Genomic DNA, 24,061 nt, shown 5'->3' on the forward strand with positions numbered 1-24,061 from the left:
AACCTGATGGTGACGTTCCGATGTTGATGATAGTACGAAGCAAGAAATTTTAGCCGCAATACCACAAATGTATCGAAAGCCGAACTACTATTCCGTCGTTTAAAACAAGATGACGCAATTACGTGGATCATAAAGAAACAGTGTTCCTTAACGATAATAAACTACATGGATCCAATATTGTAGATTTAATGTGCGATGTGACTCGACCGAGGAAACATACTAATCCTCAAGGTTGGGAATTGTTTTGCAACTACCTTGCATCGTCAAACACACCTCAAGAATTGATTGGTAATCCACGAAGATTAAACTATATTGTCAAGCATAATAGTACAACAGCATCTGAAGGATCTGCATCACCAAAACCTGCACCTGAATTATTTTCTTCCGGAGAAGAAGAAGATGATGATGATGATGTTTTAGAAGTCCGACCAAAAAGAAAACGTATCATTCCACAATGGTCAACGTACAAACCATGAACAAAAAGTTGAAATCCATTTATTATAATCCAGCACATCCTGCATCGTTTTCTACTGTAAAGAAATTATGGCAAGCCACAGGAAAATCTATACCTCCAGCCAAAATAAAACTTTGGTTAAACAAACAACCTACCTACACGTTACATCGTCCTGTACGTCGTCGTTCCGTAGAGATTTTTATCTTGTTAACAATATTGATGATCAATGGGAATGTGATTTAAATGATTTACAATCACTTCAAATCTATAATGACAATTACCGCTATATTCTTACAGTGATTGATGTGTTTAGTCGGTGCGGGTGGGCTGTACCACTAAAATCAAAAAGTGCCGAGGATATAGTGAATGCATTTGAAATGATTTCCCAAGACAAGAAACCAATTGTGCTACGAAGTGATCAAGGAACTGAATTTACCAACAAAAAGTACAAAAGTTTCTCAGGAAACACAACGAGCAAAATGTTACAACAAAGGATCCAGATATTAAAGCCAGCATTGCAGAAAGATTTAGTCAGACATTGAAACATCGTATGTGGAAATACTTTACCAAATATCAAACATACAATTACATCAAAGTATTGCCTTTACTTGTAAAAGCATACAATGAAAGTCGACATTCCAGTATTAAAATGGAACCTGCACAAGTTTCTCAGGACAATTTACTGGAGGTGTGGCATTACTTATACGACAAAAACTACAACGTTGAAAAGAAGATACGGATTTATCTGTTGGTGATACTGTTCGTATTAATAAAACAAAACGTATCTTTGACAAAGGTTACCTCGAGAAATGGATTTGGGAAATATTTAGAGTAAAGGCCATTGTACCAAGAAACCCACCAATATATCGACTAGATGATTTAAATCATCAACTCATCGATGATGTTTTCTACAGAGAAGAATTACAACCAGTACAACTCCCTACGACGTTCCTCATCGATAAAATATTACGTAGAAGAACAAAAGGTCACAGAAAGGATTATCTCGTCCAATGGAAAGGATATTCTACCTCATTCAATTCGTGGATCTCTGCAACTTCATTGAAGAAGAAGAAGAATGGAACCTGATCAAGATTTTCACGTTACACTCTCCAGTAATAGTTCCATGGATTATTTCCCAGAAAATACATTGACTTCATATATTACGAAATTACAACGACGTGTAGAGTTTCGCCAGAAATGGGATGTGCCAGATTTTGTTCCATTCATTTATCTTCCATGGTTTTCACACTACGGGTACTGAAGTTTCCGAACCATATTATGGCGGCCATTTTGAAACCGGTGCACAATATGGAACATCTTTTGGTACAGCGTTACTTAGTTTTCCAAGACCTTTCGAACGAGGTATTACTCGACCCATGTTCCCATTTGACATTTCAAAGTTACCCCCAGTTACCCCCATTTAGGGGGGCGGGGAGGGGTACTTTTGGCGGAATTTGGTTTCCCCCTTAGCAATATATAACCTGTACTTGAAACATTTCTTCTATGTTTTATCATTTTTCAGATATTTCCGTGGATTAATTAAAATGGCCCACCCTATATATATATATATATATATATATATACTACCGGTCAAAAGTATTGCATCACCCATGGAAATGCTGTAAATACGTACAAGGTATACTGATTTTCATGAAAATATGTTATACATAAATTTTCGTTAAGTCATTCTGAAACGTTTCTAAATTTGTCACCAGTAAACTAACTTCTCGCGATCAAAAATTAGTTCAAAATGTGGCGAGACCCCACCCTCACAGCAAAAAGAAAAGTTCTTGACAAGCAGGAAGATAATATGCTTTTAGCTGGTATAATTATTAACATGAATACTTGTTTACATACAACATAAAATGTCATTGTAAGTACGAAACCAGCTGCAATTGTGCCTAGTTTTCTTTTCTGTTTGCCTTTCAGGGACCAGTGGTCATCAAGAGTTGTCAGCTAAAATATACTAAATAAGTGATTGTTTGTCCGACACATATGAACAGTATGGCTCAAGTTCGTAAACTTAGTAAAGAACAAGGTGCTGTTATTGTGGAATTGTACACGTTAAAGTTTTCTACGTGACAGATCGCTAGAAGAGTGAACATACATCAATCTACAGTTGTTCGCACTATTCAACGTTTCAACGAAACTCTGTCAAATGTTAATCGTCAATGACCTGAAAGACCGCGAATATCGTCAAAGAATGAAGATCAGTTTATTGTGGTCACAAGCATACCTCAACGAACACTAACTGCCCCAGAAAGTCGAGAAAAACTTAATGCTACCCGAGAAACAGTCGTATCTGTTAAAATACTGAAACGCCGACTTCGAAAACACGGTTTATCAAGGGGATGCATTGCAACAACAACAACAAAAAAACTTTTGAGTAAACAAAACAAACGTAAACGATTGCAATGGGCTAAAGAATATAAGAATTGGTCAGTACAACAGTAGTATAAAGTGCTCTTTAGTGACGAAAGTAAATTCGAAATTTTTGGAACTAAACGCAGAAAGTTTGTTCGTCGACTTCGTGGAGAACGCATGCTCGAACAATGCATTACTCCAAGTGTCAAATATGGTGGTGGGTCTGTCATGGTATGGGTTCTATCGCGGGTGAAAATGTTGGTGATTTAGTTAAAATTGAGAGAACAATGAAAAAAGATTATCATCGCATTATGGAGAGACAGTGGCAAAAGGCTTGTTGGTCAGGGATTTATTTTTCAACAAGACAATGATCCCAAACACACGTTTCATTTGTGTAAGTCGTACTTAGGAAAGAAAGAAAGAAAGACGAAAAGAATTGATAAACATGCGATGGCCACCGGAAGGCACAGACTTAAATCTGATCGAGCTATTGTGGGATGAGTTAGACAGAAACGTTCGAAAACGTCGACCAGTTAATAAAACAAAGTTGTAGGTACATTCAGAAACGTGTTGAAATGGACTTAAAGCCCAAACATTACGGAAATTACTCGCGAGGATGCCTAAGTTGTGTGCTGCTGTATTGAGAGCTATTGGTGGATATTTTGATAAATCCCAAATTTGAATGATTTCGTTTCACATTCTGACTCTTCTGTTTTGGTTTTGTGTTATCCTTTGCTGTTTTGTTTCGCAAATATAAAATTGTTCTATTTGTGTTCATAATTATGTGCATTCATTTCGTTTTCTACTGATACCGGTGGTGATGCAAAACTTTTGGCCGGTAGTGTATATATATATATATATATATATATATATATATATATATATATATAGATAGATAGATAGATAGATAGATAGATAGATAGATAGATAGATAGATAGATAGAAAGAGAGAGAGAGAGACAAGAATAGATATGGTTGTATTTTCCATAGAGCCGCAGTGGCTTAGTGGTAGAGCGTTCACCTCTAGTGCATGAGGTCCTTGGTTCGATCCGAGTTTTCACAAAGTCAGATTTGTGGTGGAGAAACACTGTGTGTGCGTGAGTTTTCTCAGGGTTCCCCTGTTTCCTCCCACTTTCTTCGTTCCACAATTTTCATTCATTCCTCATCATCATCGTCTCCTCTACCAAACTGACACACAATGGGACGTTGCACTTTAAAAAATAATTTTATTTTATTGAAAAAATACAATAATTCATAATCTGCATCTTTATAAAGCATCTTGAACAATCATATAGATGTATACCCTAATAGCATGTTGGTTTGCAGCAAGTCTTTCATTATATTTGATTTTAACTTGCTAGACTTTCCGTGCACTGTACACCTGCTGCAGGCTTTTTGAAAGAGTTACCCGCAAATGTCGTAATTTGATTTTCACTTGCTAGATTTTACTTACCTCGGAGGCTTGCTGGAGATTTGTAGCAAGTGTATCAGTTCTAGTTTCTACCAACAGGTGGCACAAAAGTCTAATTTTAGAAATTTCGCGCCAGGTCGCCATTTGTACAGGTGCTAAGGTAGAAGCAAAGGTCGTATATAGGTAGAAGTGGATAATTAAGATAATTACGTAAGTATCCAGATGTAGAGATAATTTATATTTTAAACGTGTATTGTTTGACTAAGTTGTTGAGAAAAATATACTGAGTGTATGTTCGTATGCAGTAAATGTTTACTTGCATTATACCCTTGTGTACGGGAAGGTTCTAGATTACTGGTTTGTAAATGGCATTCAAAATTAATCAGTTTCTACAGCACAATATGTCTTTATATACGTAAAAACACACACACATATCTTAATTATCTGATATGAGCCGTAATTCCTACTGTCTATTTTCAGTTGTTACTATGAAGTGGACAATCAGGACAAAATAAAAAAATTCAAAATAACTTATCACTGGTCCATCTCTATCATTATTCGATGTTACTATATATTGGTTAATAAAACCAATGTAAAAATATATTTTGTAACATTGGCTATATTTTGTAACTTGTGTATTTAATATGTACTCGAACTCATGTTTAAATACTGTGCTACTGCAAGTGAAGATTTGCTGTGAAGTTTACTTGCATTATACCCTTGTGTACGGGAAGGTTCTAGATTACTGGTCCCCCATGTAGATTAGTAGCTGGGTAGGTTTTAAAGTTTATACATTTAGCTTATACAGTATTGCCGAGCGAGCGTTAGCGAGTGAAGGCGGGTTAGAGCCCCGCAGGGCACGTTGTTTTCTGTCTTTATTACTGCTCAATGGGAAGGGGGACCAGTAATCTAGAACCTTGCCCTTGTGTACATTGATAGTTAATTGAATACTTATGTAATTGTAGCTTTTTGATCCTGATTTCCACTTCATTAAAATCGAGAACGAGGGAAAGATACCGATGGTAATTGCAAATAATGGCTTAACTTTAATTATTCCCCTCCACTATCAAAAAATCGAAATACTTAATTCACAGGGCCTACTCAATTCACACAGTATTGCCGAGCGAACGAAGGTGGGTTAGTAGCCCCGCAACGCTCCTTGTGTTCTTGAAATTCATTACCGTGGTGGTAGTAGTAGTAGTAGTAAGAACTCGAAATTACCATTCCTTACCTCATTTCTCCTACAAATTTTGCAGATGTCTTGTCAAAATGGAGGGGAGTAACTAAAGTTAATGCAAAATAATGGAGAAGTCTAGGAACGCCCCTCCAGTTTCACTGTGCAAAAAGCTGCGGCATTACTCGAGCAGACGGCTCTACCAAATTTTCACACATTTATTGCGTTTTCCGATTTCTTCTTGCAGAGGATGCACTAAATGAGGAGCTAATGCATAAACCACGAACTAATTTGTGCTAGGTGGCCACTAAAAGCACGAATGCTATCTAACCGAGTCAGGGCAGGAACGGAGCAGGGGGCCCGAGCGGAGCGAGGGGTGCGTCCGTAGGGAGCAGGCGCGTCAGCGACGGGGGCATACGCATAAACAAGGATAGTGGAAAAATACATAAGACATCCGAAATAATTTTCACCTTCAAAAACACTTAAATAATTGTAATAACTCTTACTTTCAAAGTGGCTTCACTGGTTTCCCGGGTACAAATGGCCCGCTGCGAGGAGAAATTCGTTTGTTTTGAATTTTTACTTCTTTTCCACACGTCACATAGTTGATTTTACGTTTTAACACACCATGACGCTGCAAAAACTTTATAATATGACACTTCTTATCACCCAAACGACATAAGTGTATTAACCGCCTGCCCGGAACACCGACATATATTGCCACAAAAGTGCCGAAGCCACCCTTCCCCATCCTGCATGCTCTGGGGCGAGGAGCAAGGTTCTAGAACACTCTCCCTCTCCATTGAGTTGTAATAAACGTAGAAGCAGCGTGCCCTGCGGGGCTTCAAACGCGCTTTCATTCGCTCGGCAATAGTGCGTGTGGATTAAGTATTGATTTGTTGTACAGAAAGCAGCGAATCTGACTCACATGAGAGGACCAGTGTTCTAAAACCTTCCCCGAACTAAGCTAACTGAAGCTCGTAATTTGTTTGGGAACCATGGATCCGCTTCCAAATTACCCAATCGAGTCACCATAGGAAACCGGGAAAGGGGGCATGTGTTAATTTTAGTCAAAGTTTTGAGAAAATTACCGTGCGAAATGGAGAATTTGTCGTTTGTATGCTTGATAATACGTGAAGATGTATTTGTTTCATAAGTGATGATGGAATTACTTAGCGGAATGTTACAGCATCGTTGGATTGTGGGAAGTTTCCGAGCGGTACGTGCTAATATTTAAGAACGACACCGCGTTTGTTAAATCGAACAGATATTGAAGGAGGTCCAGCAAAAGGTGAACTATTTGTATTTTCCAAAATACAGGGTAAATAATCATAGTGAGTTTTTTTTAGCTACAATAACTCTTATCACATCTGTTTACACAGCACATTTAAATAAATAAATAATATGGTATGTATTAGCAGGGTTTGAAAAAACCCGGCCCGGGCTTTTTTGAAAAAGCCCAACCCACCTGGGCCCATATGGGTTTTTCGGGTTTAATTGGGGTTTTTCAGGTTTTTTCGAAATATTTCAATGTCTTTGGGCTAAAAGTGTTAAAATGTGATTTATATTTGAAGATTGTCATTGTCACAACTTGCAACAATTTTCTACTCACTGCTCTTTTGAAACAATTGCCGTCATTTTGAAATTTTACATTAGATTCCCGAGAAAATCTGTACAGCAAATTTAGCGTAACTCGTGCTTTTACTGTCGAAATTTCAACTTAAAAGACTGAAAATTGCGCTTTGTACCGTGGATACTCGCTGTTTTGAAAAAATGGCCGCCATTTTGATATTTTACGTTGGTATACCGCCAAATCTATGCAGGAAATTTAGTGTGTCTCGTGCTTGTACTCTGAAAATTTTAACTTAAAAGGCCGGAAGTTGTACCCTGTAGTGTGTGTGGTAGAGGCAGTGAAACGAGTTCAGTTGCTTTTGTTTAACGTCCCTTTCAGCAGCGAGGCTATATGAGACGGAACCTAGTGATTAACATGGAATCCGAACCACATGAGCTCCCTCCGGGAACCAAACCTGGGTCTCCCACGCCGAAGACGCGTACACTAACCGCTTAGTCATGAAGGAGCTCGGCAGACAAACGAACAAATATACATCAAGTCATCCAGAAGCCTGACTGACGTTTGCCAAATATGAATACCAAAAGGGGTCTATTAATTTAAAACAAAGATACAATTCATGTTATATGAAATAAATAAATGTTTCAAAATGTTTTATATGAAATTAACATCTTCCAGCGTAAATGAACTTCCCATGTTTTCTCCATGAGAATACTGACACCTCAGATCCCCCCTCAACTTTCCAACACAGTGCAATGAACTGTAGTCTGGTTATGAACAAAAGTATAATAGGCCGCCGTGGCTCAGTGGTAGAGCGTTCACCTCTGGTGCATGGGGTCCCTAGTTCGATCCCAGCTCGCGCCAAGTGAGCTTTGTGGTGGACAAACACCTTGTGCGTGGGTTTTTTAGGAATCTCACGTTTCCTCCCACTTTCTTCATTCCGTCATTTCATTCATTTCTCATCATCACCGTCACCTTGAGCATAGCAGGCATAACCGTGAGACTAAAACTAAAAGATTCAATTTAATTTTTTTTTTTGCAAGAATATAATAAGCGAAAGTTCACTAAGCACCAGCTGCTTTTCTCTCTTCGTACCCTGCAATTAATTGTGCGGACTGAAGATGCCTAAAAACTTAAGATGTGCTATAAAAATGCTTTATAGGAAAACAATATGCAAATTATTTAAATCAGTGGTACAATCTGCCTTCAATATTCTTCGCGCGTTTAGCAATATTTATTTACATGGCTGTATTTGCCAAAATTACGTTCGTCAATTTAATCTGATGAAAAGCTGATTTTTCTCCTTGTGTCGTGTGTAATTGTCAGGACCAGATTTACATTTTTCTAAGACCTGGACCAAAGCAGAATTCTGTACCCTAGCCTCTGAAAAAGATTATAATTCTTGTTAACTTATCTAATGTGTTGCCGGAGAAAAGGTTAGTCATCTTCCCTGTGTTTGTAAATGTAGAAACAGTCAAAGCCATCTTTTTTTTTCTTTTTCTTTTTTTTTAATGTTCCGGAAATTATCCGAGTTTCCATAAAATGCAATGGAAAAAGTAGCATTGCAAATTTCACTTGCTATCAAGTCGGATTTCGCTCGCTATCAGGGTGGTGTAATAACTTCCTCGAAACTGTTACCTGCAACAGCCCACTGTTCATTCACTAATTACAGGATTTCCAGCCAGTCAGATTTTTTAAAATTTTTTTTTAACTTTTCGAATAAGCTGATATTGATAGCAGAAATGGAACGGAGTTAAAATACGGAACATTTCCCTGTCACGACTAAATTTACGGGGACGCGGTACACTCGGGCCCAAAAACGGGACAACCCCGTTTTTTACGGGACGTATGGCAGGCTTAAGCGTAAAATAAACAGTTTTATTGTTGAAATATTCATTTCCGATCCTTCTGCGTTTAATTTCCCGAGCACTTCTTTCACGGCGTTGAACTCAGCACTTGAAATAGTAAGCGGTACATAGTCTTCGAAACCCCGAGCATTGAGCTTCTTAAATTTGACAAGAATTTTTACGCTATTGCTGGTGTTGATTCTACAGAATGATTATTTGAAGAGTAGCAACAAATGACTGAACTAAACTGTTATTGTTGGAGAACCAAATTTTAGTTGAAGAAACTTGTGTTTTACATCAAAAGTAAGAAATGTTTAAGTTTTAAGTAAAGAATAAGTTTTACTAATGTATTTACATGTGTACTAATAGTACCGGCACCTATGACCTTAAACCCGTCAAACGTATGAGTGATAATGTCCCTCGGGGTCGCCAAGTCGACGAGCATACTATTCACGGAAAATATTTTCGAAAGTACAAAATCGCTTATTTTACTTCAAATAGGCTATAAGCATAACCCATACATTAATTTGTTGTATAACTATCTCAAGCTAAGGTAAGTTTTAAAAAAAACCTTTAGTGCATTCAAAACTTTATAAAGGTCTTATGTTGAATGTTATTGTATACCTTAACATGAAAGCCTCTAATTCGCCCAAGGAAAGTCTAAAATCTGATGAAAATCACTTACAATGTGATCACCTTAGTTGTACCAACAATATACTAACAAATAGGTCAAAAACCCAGGTGGGTTTTAAAGTGGGTTTTTTCAGGTGGGCCCAACCCGAAAAAACCCACCGGGTTTTTTCGGGCTGCGCCCACTTGCGCAAACCCTGTGTATTAGTTACAAGTTTTCATCTATTTTGTCGCATAGGGTGACCCTGTCTTTCCGCCATCAATTCGATGGCATTCTTGATATGAACATACTGTTTGACAGTGACATAATCTGACGCGTTCAAGTAGTTCGGCAAGCATCGTATCGTTTGACACAGAATGGCATTCTAATATGCGCTTGTGGTTTTACAATTTATTAATATTTTATATATTTTTTTAAAAAAAAGCTTTACTTTCATTTGAAAAGAATTAAAGGAAGTCTGAAACAAATACCTTATAACCCTCTATACTAGCATCTATCCAGGACGCGGAGCCGCCTCCGCATAAACCCATCTTTTTTAAAGTTAATTTTGTGGACTGTCTCATCAGACCCTTACAGGCTTATGGGATATAATACTGCCATATTCTTCTCTGAGTACGGGGCCGCGGTGGCTCAGCGATAATGTTCACCTCTTGTGCGTGGGGTCTGGTTCTATTCCAGCTTGCGTTAAGTGGGCTTTGTGGTGAACAAACACCATGTGTAAGGGTTTTCTCTTGGTTCTCCCATTTCCTCCCACTTTCTTCATTTCACCATTTCATTCTTATCATCACCGTCTCCCTTAGCCTCGGAGAAAAGTTTTGGGACGTTAAACTCAATATTTAATTTCATTCTCTGAGTACAGGAGTCTTTGCTTAAATACTTCGGGTACTGAAGTACCATTTTTTTGTTGATATCTGAAAGTTAATAATCGAAACAACTTGCGCAACGTTATGCGAGAATTGGTACTATTGAACTGTAGCATTTTCTTCAATACTAGTGTCGACAGCTTTTTTTTTTTTTTTTTTTTTTTTTTTTTTTTTTTTTAAGGGAAACGGAACAGTAGAATACATTATCTGCCATTAATCGATTTGTTACTTTCATTCTTATTAAAAGTTCGTTTCATTCGCATTTAAAGTTATATAGCCTGATCTCTTTCATTATTACTACTACTCAGCTGATGATGTAGGGATAGTGTGTGTGGTTCCCAAGCATCGTTCGGTAGGTTGAGCGTGGGCACCAAGCTTGCTCCGGGCAGCCGTCTTGACTGAAGTTTTCCTAGTTTCTCAGTGCCACCAGGCGAATGCCGAAATAGTACCTTTTAGCCTATAAGGCCATGGCTGCTGCATTTCAAGATCCTTGTCCTTCCCCTTTCCCTAAGGAGTGTATGCGTAAAGGACTAGAGAAATTGTATTCAATTTATTATTACTATCTCAATTATTTATATATTGGAACCAGAGGGGACGTGGGAAAAAATTGTCGGAGCTGATCTTTGATTTGTAATCTTTAGTTGGGCCGAATGACTTCTTGATATGTCTTCAAGTTCCCAGGTGTGGCAAAACCAAGATGTCAACTAAATCTAATATGGCCGTCACTCTGTCACTCAGGTTTAGTGTTTCTCTCTGTAACTTGGAGATTTAAAGCACATACATTGGCTAAATCTCAACAGAACACATTACATATTATGCTGGGTCAACCAAAGAACGTTTGTTTGTTTTTCGTATAGTGTAAAAATTGAACTGTTAACATTGTGTTGGGGAATTCTGCTGGACTTCAGTTGGTCGAATTCTGAAGGGCCCTATTGTGTTTGCCTGGCTACAGTATCTTTATTAGCTATTGTCACTCGGATGGTTAAGCCATTTTCCTGTCAGTTCCATTAAAATAGGCGTGGTAAAAATGTGGGTGAATAAGAGCCATAATGTTTTTTTCTCGTAATAACGGTTAACCTTCCGATTTTGATATGCCAAATCCCTGTAGGTGCAAAGTATTTTTTTAAGGAGTGTAAGTTACGTGATGCGCAGCCAATCGATTCACTTCTCAACCACATAACTTCCACTCTATAAAAAGTTGTATACATTCTCTTTATTGTTAGTTCCCTTTTTTCTCTACGTAATTACATTCACCAAGCTTTTTGTTGCTGGTGTAACTTTTATTGTAAACTAAGATTATTCTATATATACAGTATATATATACCTTAGAAATCTAAAAAGGAACAGGGTATTGGTAGCTCATATAATTTCACGGAATGTATACGCTTTGTGAACGTTACAATTTATTCAACTTTACACTGACGTAAATGAAATTACCTGTTGCAGGACATGAATCGTTTTCGAATCGACAGTGGAGTATTCTACAACAGTGGATGATAGATTTATCAAACAGTGTAAACAATCTGGATAAAAAGGTGAATAATATTCTAGGCAGTAAGGCTGTATCAGAAGAAGACGAGAATGACGACCATTTTGCTTCTTTGGGCGTGCTACCGTTGAAAACATTGGAAGACTTCCATAAGTTTGAACAACAGTTGAAGGACAACTCTAAACTCAGATTGAAATTGGTAAGCAACATTTTTCTTTGAATGTAGCTGTGTATATTATATTGTAGTTGGAGTTTATTCTGAGATCCTAATTCTACAGGTATTCACCTGTTCATCGATATGTCAGGCGTTGCTTTTTATTTTATATTTATAGGTTATACCTTTCTAGCTTGTAGTGAATGCTACTTTCTTTGATCTATGTTTTTTTATTCACTGATAGAAGTCATGGGGAACCTCCCCGATATTTCGTTCTCTCATACAGTCTGGAACTACTTGGCACATACATTATGTGCTTCTCATCTAATGCTGTGTGGTAAACCGTATTCCTCAAAGTACTGTTTACGTGGGCCTGTTCGAACCAGTTGCCCATGGTGGCTCAGTAGTAGAGTGCTCACTTCTAGTTTCAAGGATCCGTGTTCCACCCCTGCCAACATCGTGCTCGTGGGATTTATCGGGGCTTTCCCATTTCCTTCTACTTTCTCATTCCACCATTTCTTTCATCCATCCTTTGTCGTCTCCTTCACCCTAAGCTCGCACAACCATGGGGAGCTAAACTAAATATTTTGTTTCATTTCGCTTAATTTCTTTTTGAAGCAATGTTAGCCTTAAACAGTCGACGGAATCGATTGAAAGTTAATTTTAAAAGGTGTGGAGCGTTGGGTAATCATTCGCTAGGTTGTGAGTTCTAATTACTTTTATTGTCATCCTGATTTTTTTAAAAGTTTTTTATAGTTCCACGTAGACATTTCCGAAGTGCATCACTGAGAAGAGACGGGGGCTTAGTAAACCCAAGATTTTTTTGAGTTCGACAGTTTCCACTATAGCTTGAAAAACAGAAGGGCAAAGATTGGCACGTGGGAATTGTCCAATCAAATTTATTAGTGCCTAATACATTATGGAATACTTCTATCTTTCTTTTGTAGATGCTAGTGATAACATGAGCAACAAGCACCATATTGTTGACATAAGTATTGTATATTATTATGATGATGATGATTGTTTGAAAGTTTGCTCATGTCATGTAAGCTGCGTACTAGATTTTTACGAATAGAATTGGATCATGCTTATTTTTAGGCAAATACGATATTTTATTTCTGTAAATACTTTTAGTTTACTAGAAAAGTGAAAAGATAACTAATAGTTGAAACCTCTGTATAGTCTTTCTTAAACAGGTTAATGATCTAGCTTCTTCTGTTGCATGCTTGCAAAACCTGCAGAAGCTTATTCGGAAATAATTTCTCTATTGAAAATTTTTATTACATTACCGAGCTCCAGTTCCTTTACTGTTGCTTGAAAAGGGCAAGGAACTATCTCCGATTTTCAGTTTCTGCTGATGGCCTTCACTCGTAGTGATTTTATTTGTGCACCGAAAAAGAGAGAGCTTATATACCAGATGGCTCTACGAATAGATGGCAGAAACCTCTCTGTTTTTTTTTTTTTTTTAACTTGGTTCAAAATTTCAGAGAAGGAAGCTCATAACCATGTAAAGGGTTCTATTTATTTTCCATATTCTCCATTGTTAAAATCAGTTGACTGATTCGTGATTAGCAAATAATTCAACAGTGAAATTGTTGCAGGAATGAACAAAATAGAAAATCACAATACGCCACGCATTAAATCCTTTATGTGGATAGGAACAGCCTTCTCTGCAAGCTTATACTCTCTAGGTTTAAATTTGTAATATCCACTTTTCTTTAATGTGAGTGGGAAAAACACGTTTTAGAGGAAAAAGATAGTTCTTAATAAGACAACTTTAGTCTCTTACATGTAATATGTAACCTTGTAATTGCTTATTGTGAAAAATAGAAGCATTAAATATCTGCATTTTTTCAGGTTCAAATGTTAATCAGTACTGGTGGTCGTGATGAGAAGACGCTCATCTATAATATGCTCCGACGCCTCTTACATGATGAATTGGCCCAGATGTCCACGTTAAGTGGGAGATCGACGAAGAAATTGGATAAGAAAGCTTTCATTGGGACACAAATTGGGAATATTGTATTACGTAAGTACTTTATATAAAATTTTCTTTATACTGATACCTATAAATCTCACTGCTCCGATCGGACTACCTGATGAGGTTTCCCTTTATGTCTTTAGTTCCAGCAGACGAATGATGGGATGGTAGATTCTGGTACTCTGCCTGTCCACATCCTTCCCTTCCCTTATCCCGGCCTGAGCCTTAGATACCCAAGAGGTATAAATACATTCTTTCAAGTTTAGTTTGTGAATATGTCTAAGATTTTAAAAGGTGAGGGCAGTAAGCTATAAATAATATGCATTTTAAAATTTTTGAAAGATTTTGCAACTTTGTTATGCTATCACCCACATCGTATATTGCACCAAGACACCAACATGGCAATTCTTCATTAAGATGTCAGGTAGGTGTTGCTGAAAGAAACTGAAATAATTGCTGGGAGTAAATTAACTTTGGAACATCGGTGATTCTTGACGCTACATTCGAATTATTGAATTAGGCAGCTGTTTAGCGTGATTTTATTTTAAATAAATATTGAAATAGTTGTCATGACTTATGACTTAACCCTCGTATTAAAAGAGGTTCCATAAAAATATTAAATGTAGTTTTAAAATATTTATATAGGATTGCGCTTTACTCACCAGAAGGAAGACATTTTTCAGTTTTACCTATATATTGTCTGTTTACCAGAAATGTGGAAATATCTGCAAATTTGTGTAGCTATCAATATCGGGCCTGATATTTTAGTCGTAATTTTTAACAAGTGACAAACCTGTAAGACGAGTCCGAGTTTCTTTCAACAAAATGTGTCGTTGGAAGTTTAAATTTTTCCTATTCCTTTTTGTTACTTTATACGTAGGACGACCTTTGGCTCTTAGAAGTTGTCTGTTGCCGTTTAAATAAGTTTTCGGGGCCAATTTACTGCTGAAATATTCGCTTGTCGCCTGCGGTGACGTTAGGGTTGGGAATTGCTTTCTCCCATGTACAACAATGATCCGGTAACTTACCTTGATTCGAGGCTTTGTTTGCCTTTAGAGGCGCGTCAATATTGTCACTAACGAAGACGTAAACACATCCGCTTCTAACTCGAAAATACGAATTTGAGAGAAAAATCTATATATATATATATAAAAAAGGTCCGATTATCGAAATTCAAGAAAAAACTTGCGAGTTTTTCTCGCTTTTAGAATTTCAAATTTGATCTTTCTTTGAAAGATAGAATCGTGGGAAGCGCTCTCATATAAATCAAATGATAAATCTTTATATACTAATGATAGTGCTCTCCATGCTTTTCCCTTCGAAAGTTTTTTTTAATTTTTATTTTATTTTTAAACTTGTTTTGCATAGTTGTTTGTAAGAATTTAGATTTTAATTCTCACAGCCAATAGAACTACATATTGTATGAATAAATTTTATATTTTTTTTTTCGCGCTATAGTTTACAGTTTGTAAACTGCAGCAATGTCCGTGGTGTTTACCTTGTATTTTTCATTTAAAATGAGAAAAACAAAGGGATGGAATTAACTCCATGTCCAAGCTGCTTTGTACAATATGAATAAATAATTCCAGATCTTTCTGTCCTTACGAAAAAATGTGAATATATTGATGTAGTCTTGTTCATAAAACTTCGTCCTTACCAGTGTCTTGCATTGCTGTGTATACTCAAATACAATTTTTTAAAATTAATTATTTCTGTTTTGAGATGCGTGTAAGAAAGTGTACATTAGTACTACTGATGAGAAAGTGAAAGAAAACAGGCGATTGGCTGCACCAAGCTAAAACTAGGTTGACTAGGCTGTAAGTAGTATGCAATTTTATAATTTATGGGTTTGTAAATGAAAACTAGATTTTGGGTTTCGTAAAAGGAAACTAGACTGGATATTTAATAGATTTCTTAATCGCGTCAGCGACTGATAGATCCCTGTATTATAACGCAAATGCCACCTATAATGCAGCCCTTTATTACACACTTAAAGAAATCTTTAATAATTGTCAAATATCATATAAGGGTAATACGTACTTCTGCTTTGTAGTAAAAGTTATGCGTTTCGCTTCTTTAAGCTGATTCGTTGAATGGCTCGAGGGCTGATTAGATACGCAGTAAATCTGTTTAAAATATTGTCGGTTTTGTCCTCGAGTGTACCAGCTAGATTCAGAAGGATGAAGTCGGAGTGTAGTACTGAAGTACAAGATGGTCATACAGGTGTCTTATTTAGAATTGAATTTAGAAACAAAAGTAACAAGCAGGACCTCTTTTATCAATTTGTAAGAATGAAACGGAAACACACTTGAGAATAGGTGATTGTTTGAAGACAAAGAATATAGTAAGCTGACTGGACATTCATGAAGTTACGTTTAGGTTTCTTAAACTGAACATTTCAAGAATACAAGACTCGGAGAAGAAACAATAGGTGACGAAGATAACACGCGACAGTGTTGTCCACCACAAAGAAATTATTAAAATCCCTGAAAAGGACACACAGGGGCTCATTCTGGTTCATTTTGCTCACTCTGACTCATTCTGTTCATTCGCGCTTATTTCCCTCAGTCGGATTCGGATTCTTAAGATCTCAGTCTCTACACCAAACTACAGTCTCTCCATATCCATTTATAACCTGTAGCAGTACAGTAAACAACTCTATTGAACCGAGTACCTCAAGGAGCGAATTCAACGTCTTTACCGCCGATGCAATGGAACAGCAGACGTAGAAGATACAAAAGATGACAGTGTTTATTAACCCTCAAGAAACCTAAACTGTGTACTGAATGTCTCATTCCTTTAAACAATTACACGTTCTAAGTCTCAGTTATTAGAAATAATAATCACAGTCTTTATCACTCACTTCTCAAACGAATCACCAGAATTTAGAGAAAAAATATCTAGCCAGAGAAAGAAAAAAGGTTTAGTTTGTATATAATATATTAGATTCGGGATAGCGTTGATAGATACTACTTATATAAGATTTAACCCTATAATACCCAGAGTGTGATATCATAGAATCAAAAAATATGCTTTCAAGTACTTCTGGGAGGACAAAATGACAAGAAGTTCAGCAATAATCCAGTAGGTGGTGTTGAGCGTACTGTTACAGATGTGTCACAGTGGGCATTAGCAGCAAAACACCATTGTATTCAATATAAAGAAGTAAAAATCCCAATGTTACATATATGTAACGCGGGGTATTATAGGGTTAAGGTAAAACGCTGAGATAGTGATGAAGATATTGCACAAGCTGCGTGGGTGGACAATATATCGTAGTAGGCAGTATTTCTAGTAGAACACTCGAAATATAAAAGTAAACTCCAGTGGACACCTTGATTACAGACATTGTGGAATTAATAAAGCGAAAACTACTTTAAAATTAATTTAATGAAATATGTAATGAATTTATAATATAAGAAATTGACGGTTTGCATTTCCTTTTATATTTCAGTAAGGAGAAGCAGCAAAAAGAGGAAGCAGCTGCAGTTGGTGGGGAACAAGTGGAAGAATTAACGTAGTACTTTGAAAAGCAAATTTTGTATTACATATTTAGCCCATGGACGAAAAAAAAAGTTAACTAACAAGGGCAAAATATAATTAATGAAACTAAATTAAGTGTTGTTCATTTATATTATTTAGAATACTTTCCTTATAATATTGAAGTATTAATTTCTTTTATGTTTTTATTTAATTTCCTTTAGAATATGAACACGAGCCTATAAAAGTCGAAATATTTTTAAATAGACATGAAAAGAGCTAAAATCACCGGGAAGCATTCCAGTTTTCACCCTCCGACGTGTGCTGTTAAGTTAAAAAAAGTATCTCTTGCTGTAACGTGTCTAGGGTGAGATTTTTCAACATCAAAGGTATAAAAAAAGGGGGGCATTCTAGAGTCTTATTGATGCATCCATTCTCAGAAGATCAAGGTTTATGCACTAGCGTTTAGTTGTAGTTTTGTCTAGGAATTCCATGTGGTTGGATTATAACTGCTATAATCAGGAAGCTAACACACATGTTAAAACTGTTTTAACGAACCACAATGCAGATACAAATAATAACTTGATTTTTCACGGTTACAGCAAAAGAATTTTTAGATTATTTTGTCACATTTTGCTGTTGCAGAATTTTAGGCCATACTGTCATTTTCTTTCATATCAATTGGATTCTTGTATGAGTGTAAGTTTGCATGCAGTATCTTCTGCAAGCGTTTCACTTCCATAAGTCATGTGTAAGTCAGCAGGCAGTGGCGAGATGAGCATTAATCTTCGCGGCCTAGACTTTCCATTGTAAAAGAAAAATGCATGTTTTATTATTTCTTTTACAAGTACATCACTTGGTCTCGCCAAGTGGTATATTTGTATTATAGCAAAATAATGCACTTTTCTTCTGCAATGAAAGTGCAAGCTGTACTCGCTAATGCATCCTTCAATGTGCTATCACTAGCAGAAGACTTGCAGAGGAAGTAAAGTGCTTGCTGCAGGCTTGCTATGCTAAGTTCCGCACACTTGCAGTAGACTTGCAATGTAAGTATATACCTGCAGAAGACTTACTACACTCACTTGATGAAAACCTGCTGTAGCCTTGCAATGTAAGTATATACTTGCAGAAGACTTACTACAAACTTGCTGTAGACTTGTTAGGGACTTGCAGTGCAAGTCGTATCCTTGCAGAGACTTGCTTATAACCTACACAAACTTGCTGCCAACTTGTTGTGCACTTGCAGTGCAAGTGACATACTTGCTGAGACTTGCGTCAAACCTGGACTAGCTTGCTGGCAACTTGCTGCGCACTTGCAGTGCAAGTAGAAACTTGCTTTCCAAACTTACCATACATTTGCACTGCAGGCGTGCTGCAAGTTCGAAGAGCGTCAACTAGGAAGTTTGCATTAAACTTGCATCAAACTTGCAGACTTGCATCACAAGTCTGCTGCAAGTTTGCCAGACTTGAATTGCAAATCTGCTGCAAGTTTGTTGCAAGTCATTTTTGCTATCTGGGTAATGGTTAAAATTGAATTAAATCGCAATTTCAGTAATCTGCAATATTTTAGATTTCTCATTTGTTTACTTCAAATGTTTAGTTATTTTATACTTTATAGCATTAATATTAGCTGCTATTATCTATAGCTTTGGCGTTGGAGACCCTGGTTCAATTACGGCGGGAGTTCATGTGGTTCGGATTCCATGTTAATCAGTCGGCCCCATCTCATATAGCCTCGCTGCTAAAAAGGATGCTAAACTCAAAATCAACTCAACTAAACAATTATTTATACATTGAATTTAGATAGGAAATCGGCATTGTTGTCATAAGAGCAAGTTTATGAAAATGAAATGTATAATAATGTTTTTTTATAAAATAGAGTTTGCGTAATGTTGTTATGCCCAACTAGGGTTGCAATAGTGGACAGTTCAAACTGTCAATCCCATCATTCTAATTATTTCGCTTCAATGTTTGTTTCATGTTCCAAAGTGGTGCCCGAAATGTATTGATATACCAGATGGAAGCAAGCAAATAGTAGCCGCTCAGACGGTAAAGTCATGGGCTACTAACGTGGGAGTCGGTGTACGAATCACGCTGCGGTCATAATTTTTCATAGTCGGGATTCAATTGCGGCGAAGCATATTTTCACTTTTGCTGGAGCATTTAAATCTCTTCTATTTCTAGTATTAGCTTCAATTTCTATCAGTTGTTCCAACAGCTCATAAAACAGTATTTTTTTATTTGTTAACAGCCAGGATCCACGTCTTATTTCGATATATGTTGTTTGACTTAAAGTGAGCACTGCACAACTGTTTAGTACTCTGTTCCACTTTTCTTCAGGCAATTTCTACACGTTAACAGACAATATTGTACTGATCTTGTAAGTGGCTATGGGCCTAAGACAAACTCAAGATGTTAAAAGAAATGTTTTTAACATAACATACTGTTCTGTGAGTACTAGTTCAGCAGAGGTTTCGATTTATGTTTACTTGCTATGTTTCTGCTCTCTTTAGAAATGACAGCTTTTTGTTTTAGCCCGTATAAAGAAATTAATTCGTTCCATTACTGTTTTTTTAACGTTCAATGTTCTTGACAAAAATACCATTTTCCAGTAAAGCTAACCAATCTTCTGTTTTACAGAAAATGCAAGTTTTACTTTCCTGTTGAAATTTTAATCCTTTTCCAGTGCTATATGTCCTAATCAGTGCTTCACTTGTAGAGTGGAAGGAGAATTTACGTAATTACTGTTTTCTCAGGGTGGGAAGAGTAGATCCACCCCTGTAGAAACTTAAGAATTCTCATAAGCATTATCAATTAGGCAATATTCCTTCTACAATATTGCAACTATAGTTTGCATCTCAAGTAATATGTAACATAATGATGATGATGATGATGATAATAATAATAATATTATTATTATTATTATTTTAGTATCATACTTGAAGAGATTTTTATATGATACATGTATTCATGAAAATAGTCACTACTTGTTACGTACTCAGTTGGTCTTCCATTCCCGGCGGGAGCTCATGTGGTTCGGATTCAACGTTAATCAGTAGGTTCTGTCTCATATAACCTCGCTGCTAAAAGGGACGTTAAACTCTAGAAAGAAATGAAATCTTTAAGTTTTACGTCACACGTTTATGTCAGCTAGGCTAAACGAAACAGTGATGTTGAGAAATAAATGAAAAGGAGGATTGAAGAGATTGGGAGAACCCCGAGAAAACCCACGCATAGGGTGTTTGTCAACCACAAGTTCACTTGGCGCGAGCTGAGATCGAATGCACCAGAGGTGATCGCTCTACCATTGAGCCACTGCGACCTGGTTTAAACTCTATAAGTCTAATATGTAAAATTACTTAAGTGTAACACTTCGATTTTGATAAAATTTAGCAAGTAGATACTACACATAAACGGGTACGTGTTTTTTTTATTTTCTGCGGAAAAACGGTTTTAGGGGCAGATGTCCCCACCCAAAATGTTGAAAGTTGACGTCCGAAAGGCAAGAAGAAATGGACTGAAGTGAATGAAATTGTTCAGAGATATTGTAGACGTAAAATAAGGGAAAACGTGCTTCGCATTTTCCTGGAAAAAACGGTTGGATCTCGCACGGGCCCCTCCAACCCTAACAGCACAACTACATAGCAGGCATATGCCTATCATATTCCCTCAGGTACATGGAAATGTGTCCAGTTTGTGCCTTATGTACCTAGGAGAGAAATCACATGGAAGGCAAGTGATAGTCGCAGTCTATGTCCGCTCCTAGGCATATGTCTGACATGTACCTGGGGAACTTACCTAGTACGTTTTAGGTATGTTCTTCCCCTACCGTAAGCGAAAATTACTCCCCCAAAATATGTTAAATGGCCTTTATGCGTAATTTGTTTACATTAAGGTGTCTAAAACACTTAAAAGAGGTAAAAAAAGTGCTCGGGGGGGCTTGAACAACCAACCCTTTGATCACTAGGCGCGTGCTCTTCCAATTTGGCCAAGGAGGCGATGAAGAAAACGTTTGTAGAGGAATAAATCCTTAAGGTCTTTTTAATTTGGCTAATCAGAGTGCTCTTGTAACCCTGTATATTCGACGATAACCGTTTGAAATCAAATAAAATATGTTCGCCATGTAATTTTATAACAAAATGACGCGCATGTCTTTACTTTATTTCACGGTTCTTCCATATTCACTTTCAGATGATCGGCGACAGTTGGCATCTAAAAAATACAATTCTTTATCCCTAACTACGTAAATAATTAACTGTTCACGTATGTATGAAAGATTCATCTTAATTTTTATTCATCAGTTATGTCATTTCTTTCTTCTAAATTCATCTCCCAAATTTGATGCATTGGTTGCATCCTTTTTCTAAGCGATTGTGTACTAGAAGGACAGAATGTGGAGCAGAAAGCGCCAGCGGTGCTTGAAGTCCCTGGTTCGATCCCAGCTCTCGCCGTGTGGACTTTGTGGTAGGCAAACACCGTGCTCGTGGGTTTTCTCGGGTTATCCAGTTTCCTCCCACTTTCGTCATTCCACCATTTCATTCATTTCTCATAATCACCGTCTCCTTTAGCTTAACCGGCATAGCCGTGGGACGTAAAACTGAAAGATTTCATTTTCAGAAAGCGCGAGAAACCGTTGCATGTTACTGTGCATGAACAAATGCAAACAACTGAACGTCATTCGTGCGTCGCTGCAGATATCAATTATGTGTCATAAGTATCTGAAAAAGTATGCACCTAAGGGAAGTACCTCGTACATGAATGTCCCAAGTACGACATAAAACAAATGACTATCATAGTGGGAAGCTGAGCCAAGTATATAAATGCTATATTTGTTGTACATAGTCTCAAATATCAATTAGGTGTAACAAGCACCTAAAACTTTAGGTAGCTGAAGTACATACTTCGCACATGAATACCATATATACCAAGTGTTGGGTACCTAAAAAGTAGCTGGGACACCTAAATGGCAAATGCGTAGCACATTTGGTGCTGTTAGGGAAACCTTTGATTACGAAGTATCAAGTACTAATAACAGTTTGTCAGAAGTGCTTAAAGAACATGAAGATTTTCAACGAAATTTTTTATAGGGAAAATACACAAAAAATAAACGGATACGGGTTTTTTATTCTCTGCGGAGAAACAGTTTTATGGGCAAAAGCACCCACTCAAAAGTTTGATATTTGACGCCCGAAAAGCAAGAGTGGACCAAAGTAAATGAAATTATGTACAGATATTATAGACGTATAGGTGATTCTAATTTTCCTGAAAATAATAATAATAATAATAATAATAATAATAATAATAATAATAATAAACAGTTAGGTGGACCGAAGAGTTGGGTGGCGGAAAGAGTGGACCGAAGCAAATGAAATTGTGTGCAGATACTATATATGTAAAATACGGCCTTTCGTGTTCAACATGTGTCCTCATCCGATTTCTTCAAATTTGGCACATCAGCAGTAAGCACAAACAGTATAGTGTATTTTATAGTATTTCGGGAGGCGCCTTTAACCCTTACAATGTTTTTCCGCATAAAGAGAAAGACGTGTCGATTTATTTCCTGTTTACTTTTGATGTGTCAAATTTGAAGCAAATCGGATGCGGACACTTGAGAAACACGAGAGGCCTTTCTTAACATATGCATTAGCTACACACAATTTCGTTTGCTTCGGTCCACTCCTTCCTCTGCTACTACGGTAAAATTTACTCTTTTCGGAGGGGGCCTTGGCTCCCAAAACAGTATTGAGGCCAAGACTCCCACTGAATTGCACTTTTGATATTTCGTAATCAACGGTTTAGAAGGTCTGTAACCCGCCCAACTTTTTTTTTCTTTTTTTTTTTTTAAAAAAAGGAAGAAACGAAACAGTATTCCCTCATTTCGCGTCTACAATATCTGTCCACAGTTTCATTGACTTTGGTCCACTTCTTCTTGCCTTTCAGCCGTCAACTTTCAAAATTTTGGGTGGGGGTTTTTGCCCCTAAAATTGTTTTCCGACATAAAATTAAAACAAACATATTCATTTACTTTTTGCGTATTGTCACTACACAAAATTTCGTTGCAATTGTTCATGTCCTTAAGGCATTTCCGACATACTGTTATTACCACATTTGATATTTCGTGATGAAAGGTTTGGAGGGGCCCATACTCAACCCAACCTTTTATTATTAGTGTTGCCACGAGACGAGACGAGACGAGACTTCAGGCTGTCTCGTCTCGTCTCGTGCAAAGCTTGTCTCGTCTCGAAAAAATGTGCTCGTCCCGTCTCGTGTCTCGTCTCGAGATGTTCTGTCCCGTCTCGTCTCGTCTCGTCTCGTTTTGTCTCGTTTTGTCTCGTCTTGTCTCGTAAAAATATAGCAGCATACCATGGGAACGAAAGTAAAATGTAGCAGGCTGCACCATGCTAATCAAGATACAACTAACAAGGGAAGAGAGGGAGATTATATATCGAAGTGGAAGATGGTTTATATACCAATCGAAAGCACTAATGACGCCTATTACAAAACTGTAATAAAAATTTTCCGAATGCATATACTGTGCGAGTTATATGAATATACAGGGTGTCCAGAAAATCCATTTCCACCCCTTGAAATCGCAAACGATGAGACAGATGCCAAAACTGGAAAACACGTTCTTGATCATTAT

General features: G+C 37.1%; 1 protein-coding gene across 1 annotated transcript; it reads left to right on the forward strand.

The window, feature by feature from the left end:
- The first annotated feature begins 4,290 nt into the window (after positions 1–4,290).
- On the forward strand, positions 4,291–17,546 carry LOC145678432 (uncharacterized). Its single transcript, XM_081748551.1, has 4 exons — positions 4,291–4,439; positions 11,761–12,002; positions 13,815–13,986; positions 17,393–17,546. The coding sequence occupies exons 2-4, from the start codon at positions 11,808–11,810 to the stop codon at positions 17,452–17,454; spliced, it is 429 nt and encodes a 142-aa protein (XP_081604677.1). The 5' UTR covers positions 4,291–4,439; positions 11,761–11,807; the 3' UTR covers positions 17,455–17,546.
- The last annotated feature ends 6,515 nt before the right edge of the window (positions 17,547–24,061 follow it).

This window comes from Thermobia domestica, chromosome 2, assembly GCF_964235325.1.
Source record: "Thermobia domestica chromosome 2, izTheDome1.hap1.1, whole genome shotgun sequence".
Taxonomy (NCBI): domain Eukaryota; kingdom Metazoa; phylum Arthropoda; class Insecta; order Zygentoma; family Lepismatidae; genus Thermobia; species Thermobia domestica.